This window comes from Rutidosis leptorrhynchoides, chromosome 8 (genome assembly GCF_046630445.1).
Source record: "Rutidosis leptorrhynchoides isolate AG116_Rl617_1_P2 chromosome 8, CSIRO_AGI_Rlap_v1, whole genome shotgun sequence".
Taxonomy (NCBI): Eukaryota; Viridiplantae; Streptophyta; class Magnoliopsida; order Asterales; family Asteraceae; genus Rutidosis; species Rutidosis leptorrhynchoides.
Window position 1 is genome coordinate 266132770 of NC_092340.1, and position 12337 is coordinate 266145106.

At 34.7% G+C, this 12337-nt stretch overlaps 2 protein-coding genes across 3 annotated transcripts; both read right to left on the reverse strand.

The window, feature by feature from the left end:
* Positions 1–508: 508 nt before the first annotated feature.
* LOC139863107 (KH domain-containing protein At4g18375-like) lies at positions 509–6712 on the reverse strand. Of its 2 annotated transcripts, none has more exons than XM_071851750.1 (8): positions 6647–6712; positions 5658–6323; positions 4708–5178; positions 4385–4624; positions 4024–4314; positions 3876–3931; positions 3687–3780; positions 509–3135 (listed from the first exon to the last, which is right to left on the reverse strand). In XM_071851750.1, the coding sequence occupies exons 2-8, from the start codon at positions 6297–6299 to the stop codon at positions 3004–3006; spliced, it is 1926 nt and encodes a 641-aa protein (XP_071707851.1). In that variant the 5' UTR covers positions 6300–6323; positions 6647–6712; the 3' UTR covers positions 509–3003. The 2 variants fall into 2 exon arrangements, with proteins under 2 accessions (XP_071707851.1, XP_071707852.1); XM_071851751.1 differs by having other exon boundaries at positions 3059–3135; positions 3687–3736.
* A 1461-nt stretch (positions 6713–8173) lies between these two features.
* On the reverse strand, positions 8174–12096 carry LOC139862186 (uncharacterized). Its single transcript, XM_071850744.1, has 8 exons — positions 11907–12096; positions 10787–11405; positions 9942–10130; positions 9758–9849; positions 9615–9674; positions 9466–9535; positions 9094–9297; positions 8174–8807 (listed from the first exon to the last, which is right to left on the reverse strand). Exons 2-8 carry the CDS (start codon positions 11369–11371, stop codon positions 8412–8414), a joined length of 1596 nt encoding a protein of 531 aa, XP_071706845.1. The 5' UTR covers positions 11372–11405; positions 11907–12096; the 3' UTR covers positions 8174–8411.
* Positions 12097–12337: the final 241 nt, after the last annotated feature.

A 12337-nucleotide genomic window follows, 5' to 3' on the forward strand; every position in this document is an offset into this window, starting at 1 on the left:
ATATAATGCAAGGACAAGATGAAATTGACAAATAACCAAAGCCAAAGATTAGAACAACACCGTTGATAATGTAAATAAGACTCGGATTTAAAAACACCCGAAATCAGAATTTGTAAGTTTAAAGTCTAGAGAATATGAGATTAATATACAAGGATGGGTCTGCATTGAATGAGTTTACATATCCACACGAATGAGTTTGGCAGTGATCGGGCACAAATATCAGACAAAGAAACAGTTGTATCAACATTAAGACTTCACAAGTGAGCTATTAACTGAACAAGAAACTAGTCACACGCACACACACACAAATTAAAAAATAAAAACAAGACGTCAAGTCGTCAACAAATATAGACAAGGGGCCATTCATCTCATTACATCAAAGTGTGGAGATTGAAATTACATTCTGTGCAAGCATCTAAAGTAGCATTACTTCAAACTACTGCATCAGTAATTGTATAGTTACAATTACCAGTTTGTAACAAGTTATAGAACAACTGCACTGATAACATATGAGTGATAGCAGCAAATACATACAAAACATTAATAAACACAACTAAATCATAAAGTTGGTAGCTTAAGAACAGCAACTACAATAAAACAGAAGTATAAGCAATCAACTACCTTACCAGATCAATATTGCAAGTCACCAACACACACCAGAAAAACAACAATTTTTTTTTATTCGACGATCCCCATCAGGGATCCCGAGGATCCCCATCAGGGATCCTGCTCTGATAAAAAACTGTGCAAAATTGCTTGATCATTGTTGGTTGCTGACTTCTCAAACACCTGATCCACTTGCTGCCTGTAGAACTTGGAACCGGCTACCAAAACCGTGCCCATAAATGAGTCCAAAATATACCTCAACCGTGACAAAGTAGAGGCTAGTGTCTATGAACATTTTTATCATGAAGAAACTTAATGCAGCAAAAAAAAAAAAAAATATGCAACCTTAAAAGGATTGTAAAATCATGGAATACGCTACTGGCGAAATCCTAGAGGTTAAATGGGATCATTGACAAGGAGTGAGATATTCTAGAGTAATATCTCAAATGTTAAATGCTTTCATGATTTTTGATGTTTTAATGCATCAAGAAATCTTCACAGGCTCATATCATGTTACCATGTAAATAAATGCAGGAACACAAGATGATGTCATACGAGTCATTCAATGATAACAACGAAAAATCAAATCCAATCGCATGAACGTGGGGAGTCATTCAATGGCCTTCAGACAAGATAGAACAAGGGTATATAAGAACTTAAGAATTGAAAAACAGTCAACAATGAAATCACTGTTCACTGTCACATATTATGTTCCACTGCAAATTGAGTGTGCCTTGTATTCACCATTTACATGTCGTTATTACATGTAGATAGATAGATGGAAGTTATAGCTCTTATCTGAGTTTGGGACAAGTACGAAGGATAGAAGTTAGATGGAAAATATTGTATAGAAGGCACAAAGAATATCAGCAAGTCGAATTATTAAAAAGAGTTTTGACACCCAAATTATGAATAGGGTGTCAACATCCAAAATGCAACACTTAATAATGCGCACACATACTAGTCTGATAAAAGAGTGTTCAGTTTTTTAAACCTGAACTTTAAGAACCAACAATGACTGTTAGCCACGTTTTACAAGTAGAAGTAAGTTATCATACGTTATAACACTGATGGTACATAAGGCTACATCTATCCTATACTTCTGTGTGCTCCAAACTCCTAAGAAAATGGAACCCCTCTCCATCTTTGCGTAACAGTTAAAGTCCAATATATGATTTTTAAAGACTTTCTAAGTGAGCCAAATAGCGTGTGTGACGGCATATGGAAAGATAGGATCATAAAGTGTACTTCAAAATGATGAGTACCATATCTCATTTTTAGAGACTAAACATTTCAGGAAAGCAAGTAGCACATGCCTGGAGGGGGTTTGGCTGCCTTTACAAAAGCAGAAACAAGATCTGACAAGTGAAATTATTTTTGAGTTGTGGAGTCTGATTACAACCAGATGTTTCTATAACTTCTATGCATACAAGAGCTTGAGGCAGAGATTAACGAGACAGGGGCCCGTAGCCTTAGGTATGGATTTTCGTCCTGCTCAATAGAATAATATTCCGAGTGTGTCTGTGGAATAGGTCATTCCTATACAATACGACATAAACTCTCGTCATCTTGATTTCGTGTATGTTTTACTCTGCGAACCGAGTCCATACGATTTTTATAGATCCCCCGGGCATTTGTAACTACATGACATGAGAAATCTCAAAAGCTCTCTCTAAAGAAACCTAAATGTTCGTTTGGGAGATTTTAAAAAATAGTGGATGAAATAAGCTAGCACAGGAGGCGATATGAAAATACGGTTAACCAGTCGTATGCAAGAAAAAAAAAACTCCAGGTTTATACCCATAATAGAGAGAGTGTAACTTATTAATTTCATAAGAAGCACATAGATTAGTTCACCTTTAAAAACAACATGCCGAAAGATTTAAATTTAGTTAAAAGATAATTTCGAATTATAATGAAGTGAATGTAGAAACTACATGTCACAAAGTATTTAACTTTACCACATCCGCAGTACATAACGTTCTGCTTAAAGATCATCTATACCTTCAAGAGGGTATAAAAAATCGAGCAGCTAACTATTTGGAAATGCATTTTTTCAACAAAGGATTATAAAGAAGATGCAGAGAGCAATAGATAGATAGAGACACCAAGTATCATGATTAAACTGTGACAGAATAGAAACAACCGCACGAGCGTTAACATCACGGAGCATAAAATAATACTTAAGTAAGCCAGAATCCCCAGTACCAAAGAAGAGTTATTAAAAGAGTAAGAAAAGATCGTATTGAAGTTTCACGATTGCCGCTGGATAGAGCCTAAGATGAACCTTATAAAAATCCAGTGAAGAAAAGATCCTTTTGAAAAAAGACGTATGGGCACGACAGATCTGAAAGAGGATGAAGTATCAGAACTTTGAACCGTTCACCTTTATTGTAACTAAGTGGCCAATATGAAAGCCTGAATCAAGTTTTCAGCTGCACGCTTTTCTTCAGATGTACCAGATATCACAGCCACACAATCACCTCGGGATGATTTAGTGTCAGATATTTCTACAGAAGCTCCTGATATCTGTTAAGACAATAAAAGGTCAATCTAATTTTAAAGAAAACTGGACAAAATCAAGGTTGAAAAAGGCGGGAGACGGAGAAGAGTCAGTCAGGACCTTGAAAGAACGAGTCGGTCGGGACGGAGTCGAGACGGACATTGACTTATGTTGACCAACGTTGACTTTTAAATATATATATTATGTAAATATTTCAAAATAAGATGATATGGTGTAGATTAAATAATATATAGGCCTTTTAAAATGTTTTCAATGATTATAGTGTATTTATTAATTTATCTTTAAGGGATACTATGTAAGTCGGTATTTTCCCCAGCTAATTTATAAATGGGCTTAAGATTTTCGTTTACTAGTAGAACAAAGCCAGACAAAAAGTTGAATTTTGACCGTCATTGACCAACTCTGACTATACTTTTCCCGAGCTTGACATGCGTTGACCGACTAACTGGATGTTTCCGGGCGAAACGTGACGGGCTAGTCACCGAACCGCTGCAACGTCCGCCATTTGCAACCATTAACAAAATCACATGAAAGCAAAAATAGGTAAGAAAATCACCTTACAGATATTGTCAATATTAGCTCCACCTTTACCCACTACTTTACCAACTGCATGACCAGGGATCAACATTTCAGAAGCAGTAGGAGGCAATCTGATTGATATCAACCATCAAAATTACAATTGACCAAAAAGTTAGCAAAAAGCTAAAGATAGACCAGCTGATATATTGAGAAACAAAGTACTCACCTTTCATAGTGCTTCGAAGAATATGATGGCCTAGATCCATATCCATTGTCACTCACCTAAAACAATAGAATAGTATACATTAAGCATGCATGACAAAATCTACCAAAATGAGGTATAGTTTTATGTTAATTTTAAAAATGTGGCATACCGGTCGTGAGGCATATCCATAGCTTGAAGAATGCAAATCCAAACCACTCCCAGTTTCACGTCTGTGCTCAGTTTCACGTCTATGCTCATAACCATGCTCATAACCGAGAGGAGCAACTGATGTAACACTTGGCAAGATTGAAGGTACAGGAAGACGATTTGCACCAACATACACGGAATCATTTCCCGAAGATGGTCGGTGACCGCTATCTATATCTTTCAACACATGGTCTCGAAGACGGAGAACTATCTGAACAAGTGCATCCCTCACACTACCAACTTCTCCAATTACCTACATGTTTGGAGAAACAATTACAAAAATGATTAACATGATTAATGTTTTGAGATAAACTGAAGTATACCTCAACAAGTTCATCATTAGCATCTGCACATTTAGGCTTATCACCTTTTGATATGCGAATGTCTGCTCTAGTTCTTTTCCTAATTTCGTTTACAATCGAGCCACTTTTACCGATAATGCATCCAATAACTTTAGAAGGGACAAGGAGTCGTATGGAAACATCTTCCTCGTCTTCTTCATTTATCTTTCCTTGAAGTAAAAGAACTGCTTCCACAGCCATAGATTGTATATCATCCAAAGACTGTAAAAAATGGCCACATTATAAAAATGGAAAAAAATGTGACTTGAATACTTGATGGATCTTTAAGGGTGTAAAATATATACCTCTGTAGCTGAGATTGTTATGATGCATTCATCACGTTTGGTGTCATCGACATCAATACGGGCTCCACTAGCTTCTCTAACACTTCTAATAGAAGCCCCACCCCTTCCAATAATACGCCCAATATTCTTAAACGGGCACAACATCCTAATAGTTAACTCCCCAGACAAAGATGCACCATGAAATCCGGAAACCACAGGGAGGGCAGAAGAGTGAATTGGCCACGTGTTCCCCGAATCTGCATAACCATGAAGATCTTGAACAGAATGATGAGATCTCGAAGGCACATACGGTTCGACACCTGGGTATAGCCCAGGAGCGGGGTAGATCGGTACATCAGAAGGTATAATGATGCTCGGAGGAGCTTCGGGAACAGATGTTGCAAGAGGAACCGATTCCTTTGGAGGAAACTTGTACATAATTGTAGAGACTGCAAATAGTGCTCTTTTTACTGACTCTGGTTCACCGGTTATCTATATTTAACAATGAACAAAGTGTGCGTAAAATCATATTTTAGCAAGGCAAAGAACAAGCCCATAAAATTAAGTAATGAAAACCACATAAGATTAATAAACAATTCATTGGGTACATTTATTAAGTCTCCTTCAATAAAGTGATGAAATAAAATTTAAAGTAAGCTGGGTTGTGCAGATGAAAATCGGTAATTCTTGAAACTAATTCTATCTTTTACAATTTTCCCTTCCATTTATAATATAAATATATGAATATATGAATTATGCAATATTTATATTTACTTCTAGCAAAAATGGTAGCAAATTATGCTCTCCGAAGCAAAAAAAAAAATAAAAATTAAAAAAAATATTAAAAAAAAGGTCCAGCGATAATTTATCAAAAGTGATTGAATTTTCTACACAATTATGTGCTCCCGTGTGTGCAGGTTTACAACAACATAAAAGAATAAAAGAACAATAATAAAGGGGTGAAGGCTAACGTGAACAAAGTTGTCATAGTCCATCGCACACGAATGATTAGGATCACCAACGTCTTTCGGAGAAACTTTAATGTTTGCCCTTGTCCTGCTTCTCAATTTCTTTATAACTGCCCCAGCCTTCCCAATAAGATTAGCAGATTGACTTGCAGGAACCAAAATCTGACACTCTTCCTTATCTTTCGACCTCCTATCAGAATCACGATCACGATCACTAGCCGATCCCACCACATTTACAATTGCATTATGCACCCTCAAAAGTGCATCCTGGGCCGAACAAACAGGCTCCACATCACCAAGTTCGTCATCAGGCTCAATATCCTCTCTCTCATTAACATAACAATAAATTGTTATAACCCTATTCTTGGATCCAGGAAACGGGTCCACTATCTTAACCATTGCCCTTGTATCCTGTCTTATTGCATTTATCACCTTCCCGCTTTTCCCGATCACACTCCCAATGAAACGATCCGGACATATTATTCTATATACAACCAACTCATCATTATCCCTATTATTGTTCCTATTGTCTCTTTCGGTCCCTCTTCTTCTTTGGTTATTATTTTCCCGATCCCGATCCCGATCATGGCCCCCATCCTGGTCCCTTTCCCTCTTATTTCGCTGACGTCTTCCATTCTCACCCATAATTTTCGATACCGATATCAGTTACTGCACGTGTCAACAAACGCAACAATATACAGAATCAAGTCATAAGCTTTAGGTCATCATAAATTCAAGATCAATTATACATAAATTCAGTTTTGGTGCTTCATTAAAACTAATTCACAAATTTATATTTCAAAACATAGGAGGAAAAATTGGATAAATTGGCGATTATATACATAACCTAATTAAAAAGTCAAAGTACCTAGCTTTGATACGAATACCGAATTATAGTTGCGATATCCAACAATTGAAATAAGAACAAGCATTATTGCCATGATAAATACATGATTGAATGGTAATATTAGGATGAAGTGAAGTAATCGAACCTGATTTAGATGGAGGAACAAAAGTAAACCCTAGAGTTCGTTACGAAGATGTGCGCACGAGTGCATCGAAACAGATGAGTAAGAGATATAAAGAGAATCTGCATATTACATATATACCCCTTGGTTTCTTATACTCGCATGATCGGCCCATGTGCTCAACTCTAAAATTTTACTAATAAATATATAATATATAATTTAATTTAATTTTAATATGTATATATGTATATGTATTTTATTTCAGAAAAAACAAATCTATAATAAACAAGTTCTTTTCTAAAAAAGAATAAAAGAGCGAACAAGATACAATCAAATAAGCACTTTAGCTAGAGACTAACAAGCCGAACAAAACCACTGCTAGCTAAACCAAAACTTGAGCCAAACCGCAAATATCTATTTATATACTGTATTATTTAAGAGTTGCCATGATAAATACATGATTGAAAATTGACAATATAGTATTTTATCACGGAGTTGTTAAATTTAAATTAAATATTTAAATTATTGTATTTTAATGTTACAAATTACTAACACTAAAGTGTTGTTTGTTTTAATTGTATAGATCTTAATCTTATTATGCTTTATGTTTGCACACATTTTTACTGCAAAATTCTAATTTTTCTGAAAACATAAGATAGAAAAAATCCATTATTCTGTATGCAAACTCGTAGACGTAGAAATAGACTTCTAACTGTTGCATACATGATTAAATTATTTTACAAACATGAAAAACAAACAATCTTCACTATTTAACATATAGACCTTTAAACAACATCTTCTATGCAGATACAAAAAAATCTTAAAAAACAAACATCAATTTTATAAAGATACTCAAGCTTACTACAACCTAAATCGCATTCTATATATGTACCGAAATCAATTTAAATAGTACGGAGTAACTTATAATGGATTACATGAAATTGAATTTCTAATTTCTAAAAACATAAAATAAAAAAAATAAAAAAATAAAAAAAACAGCAATTTAAATAGTACTCCGTAATTTTACAACTTTTTTAATACAGAATTTTTCTTCTTACCTCTCCCTTTCGAGATACATAAAATTATACTACTGATAAAAAGATTAGATAAAAGTTATGTTTTCTCATATCATTGTACGTTTCATTCTTTTATATATCAATCATAAAGTAGTCAATGATAACATTTTGTATCTCTCGCACGTATCTTACGTGCTTTTTATATGCTTCCAGATTTCATAAAATAAAAAAATAAATAAATAAAAAATAAAAAAAAATAAAAAAAATTATTCAATGAATTTAACTTATCATGTGAGAACCTAACCTCACATGTTGTGTTCAACCGTAACACCAAAAATAAAATTAATGAATTATTTAATAATGAGTCGGAAGCAGAGGCGAGCCAAGCATAGACGATTTACATGCTTTTATTCAACCGGGGTAACAGACCCTTAGCCGCTCTGTTGACCAGTTGGAAATTGGAAATAATAATTATATAATGAAATATAATGAATTAAACCGATGCTGCAAAATGCATACATAATTTAATCTTATTATCAAAACCTATAAGACAGAGCTATAACTTTAAAATGTACTCCATAACTAATTTGACACTGGAGAGTGTCAAATCAAAGCCTTTTGATCTATAACCTATACAAACTTTGGTTATAACAACTTATTTCTTTTGTGAACTACACAAGAAGCTCATACTAAAAGTATCAATCACATTTGACTTGTGTTTTTAACATATATTTTTCGATATAAAACTATCAGATTCTCTATTGAACTATATTCTAATCGATTACAACATAGTTTGCATCGTTGAGGAATCGGTCTCCAGATGTTACGGCCAGGTTGTTCTTAGAAACCTTAGAAACCTGTTTACGAACCTGAGCATGAGTCTCAGCTTCGTGTTGGAACATGTTCACAAGCTCTTGCAGTTCCAGTTTCCGCACTTCAACCTGTTCTTCAGTGACTGGTTTTTTTAGTCCAAAGTAGAGTAAACCAACTACGATTAATATGGCTCCTGTGAAGAAAAGGATGCCTGCAAATAGGCCAAAAGCATATGGCGTATTTGTGGACCCCGGTATTCCGTCAACATTGATCCCAAATAATCCGGTGATGATGGAGAGAATAAGGCCACCGCCTCCAAAAACAGTCAAATTATGTGTTACTCTTGTGCTTTTATCCTAAAAAAAATATCAAAAAGAAAATGTCATATTTTGTGTCCATTTACATTTCAAGATTGCTAAATTGAATGTTTTACAATATACACCTTCGGTCCCAAATCTATTGTCCCACAATAAACACACAGATTAAGAAATATCATTATTACATTGTACTTTTTGTTCACCTTTCAGCTTTACAACTTACTTTTTACCTAGTATTTTTTTTCTTACATGTATAAAGTAGGTGTATAAAACTTTACCTCATTATTCTTAAAAGAAATATGATGAGTTTTTGCAGTAAACAAACCTGCAACCATGCTCGTTTTGTACTTTGCATGACATCTTGAACTGTAAATATGCGACCACGAACTGCTTCTTGCTCCTCAAGCATTTCTCGTGTACTCTTTTTTATGCCATCGAGCAACGTTTTAGTTGTGTTGCCCCTCAAATGTTGAAGAAGTTCAAACACTATCTCTTCCCTTGCATGCAGAGACCATTTGACTCGAATAACCTGCAAAATAAAAGGTCATGACCAAAAATGGTATGTTGACTTTATGTAAATCAAAAGAAAACGCATTGAACAAATAGTCTTAAGACACAACGTCTTATGTAGCTTCCTTGTTTTTCATAAAGTTTAGTTATCATGCAAAGTTAGAACTACTATAAAATCATAACAAACCTGTTGCGATAATCTTCTGATTTCTTGGTTGAGAATCATAATGAAAAGGTCCAAATCTTCATTGTTTCTCCTAATTAAACATTAAGTATCACTAATAGTAAGTCTTATTTCAAACTTCACATTTTAAGGTCGCATAATACACTAAGTACCTGTTAATAAACTTCAGTTCCACTTCATCAGCTTCCCCAAATATATACTTCCGATATAATCTGCACGTTAAAAGAATATATTCACTAAACAAAATACAAACAAATTAGAATCACACCGTTCGTAAACGAGTATATAAGCTGACCTGTCATCCCATCGTGCAAGTCTGCTGGCTAAAAGTGCTATAACCTCGTGTATTGTCCGGGGAATATTGTTACCACCAGAAGCAAGAAGTTCCTGAATAGAATACAATCTCAAAAGTTTTTAAAAAAAATAAAAAATGTGAAGACTTATTAATTATATGATGACGAACAAGATTGTAATGCAACCTGAACTTCTATTACACCCAAGACATTTAAATTTGACGTATCCCCTTTCTGGTGCAGTGCAGTTATTAGAAAATTGTGTGCTTGCCAAGAACGTATAACAACTGGATAATCATCCTCCTTTACATTCGGGTCACCGACTGACTGACCCAACAATTCAAATAACAGACCTCCAGCAACTCTGACCGGGACCTGAACAAGGTTTGACCATAGTCAATATTTCAGTAAAAATCAAAACAAGATGCACTGTAATAACTATAACAGGCGCATAATGGGCAGCTCAACATGGGTATTTTTTATACGGGTCGAGCCCAAAACACCGTTTCATCCAAAAAGTTCAGTTTTTTAAAAATAACTACGGGTCAAATATGAGAGTATAAGTTCTTGAATAAAACGATTCAGAAGGTTTAGTGCATTAAAAGAACACTTCGTGCTGACTCCATAAGCTAAATTTTGTGGTTTTACCCAAATGACATATTAGAGATAAAGTGACTCATAACATGGGTATTTTTTTGGTATGGGTCGAGTCCAAAACACCTTTTCATCAAAAAGTTCAGCTTTTTAATAATAACTATGGGTCAGACCTCATTACAGAATATTATATTCACTCAATGAAAGTATAAGTTCTTGAATAAAACAATATAGAAGGTTTAGTGCATTAAAAATACACTTTGGGCTGACCCATAAGCTAAATTTTGTGGCTTTACCCGAAGCACACACTCATGAGAAAACGGGTCAAAATTGCCACATCTACTAATTTAAATTATTTCTCTTTACCTGTCTCAATTATAGAACAATATAAGGGTTTGCTATTGTAGGCTACACAAATAATTATCTAATCAATGTACCTCATATAAAAGGTGTTTCATCCTCTCGCTTATTAACCGGCTTTCATCTCTCAAAGCAATACTAATTGCAGGATGTAACCATGAAGCATTATTAAGCCATGTACTAATATGCGGATGCTCTGCAGCAACATGACACCACCAAATAGGTCCAGCTGGCTGTTCCCAATAAGGAGTGGCTAGATCTGCAATCGTACGGTCATCATCATCATCCGTAAAATCAAACTGTTGCGATGTCCAGTCAGCATTAATACGCACTGTTTGAATAAGTTCAGATATTCTATCCCAACCAATCGGAACCCAATGACTTCCATCAAGTTTTAATACCTTGTGAACATGACCAATATCATCTCCCCTGCTTTCTAGATAAGTTGGGTCCGACGAGTAACCATCATCTTGCTTTCTCATGTTATGATTGTTCGCTTGATGGGTTGAGTACGATTTAGCGTTTGACTTTGACCCTACTGATCTTCTTTGACCTTTCACATATTCAAAAGCACATAATAGTCCATTTGTCCATAACTCACTACCTGCTATGGCTTCCTTACTGCAATGATTCTTACTTTGTTCCATTTTTTCAGCACACATAAACCCCTTTTTTTTTTTTTTAATAATACCCACCCTGTGTTCCACATTAAACAAAATATGAACTTTATTAGATCCCACAAAAGCTAACCACTCAAATGAGAGCATCAAAGCTAGTAAATTTTAAGAGATATTCGTCTTAAGATAAGCATATATGTAGTATCCAATAGATTGATTAAGGCCCCGTTTGGCTCACGGAATCCAATGAGATTCCGGCAGAATTGAAATTGAATTTAGACACGACGAGTGTCTAAATTCAAACTCAATTCTCTTGAGCCAAACGGGGCCTAAAATTATTTAGTTGTTGTGATACTAAGTAATACTGTATAAGCAGTGACAAAAACCTCTTATCCCCCAAAAATGGTTCAATTAATAAGCTTATAGTTTTTGCAGTGGACATGTAATTAATTAATATTAATAATTGATATAAAGTTTGCATCGTCTTTAATTGATTTCTATATAGACTCATGAATTACGATATATTGGTATTGCTCAACTTACGCAAACTTTGAATATGAAGTGCGATGCTAAAACTGACCTGAGACAGGTAAGGAGGTAGAGATTGCAGAGGGCGGAGGGTAGTCGGATAATGTGGTCCGGTGGCTTGCCGGAAGTGATTCCGTTGGTCGGTGTAACGATGAGCGTCTAACATAAGCATCAGTACTAGTAGTATCTTACCCCAGCTGTTAAAAGTGTACAGATTTGAGTGGCGAGAAACTACGCGATATTTTTCGTTTTTTTATTTTTTTCCCGTAATACGTACAGAAACTGCTCTATTTATTGAATAAAATTGATGAGAAATATTAGTTTGAATTCATAAATTAAGTTGACATTCAAGGGATTAATGAGAGCGTGACATGTGACACGAAAATTATATGTGATTGAAAGAAAAAAAATTCAAAATTTTTTTTTCCCGAATTTTTTTTTTAAAAAAATTTTCGAAATTTTTTTTACGATTTTTTGTTTCGA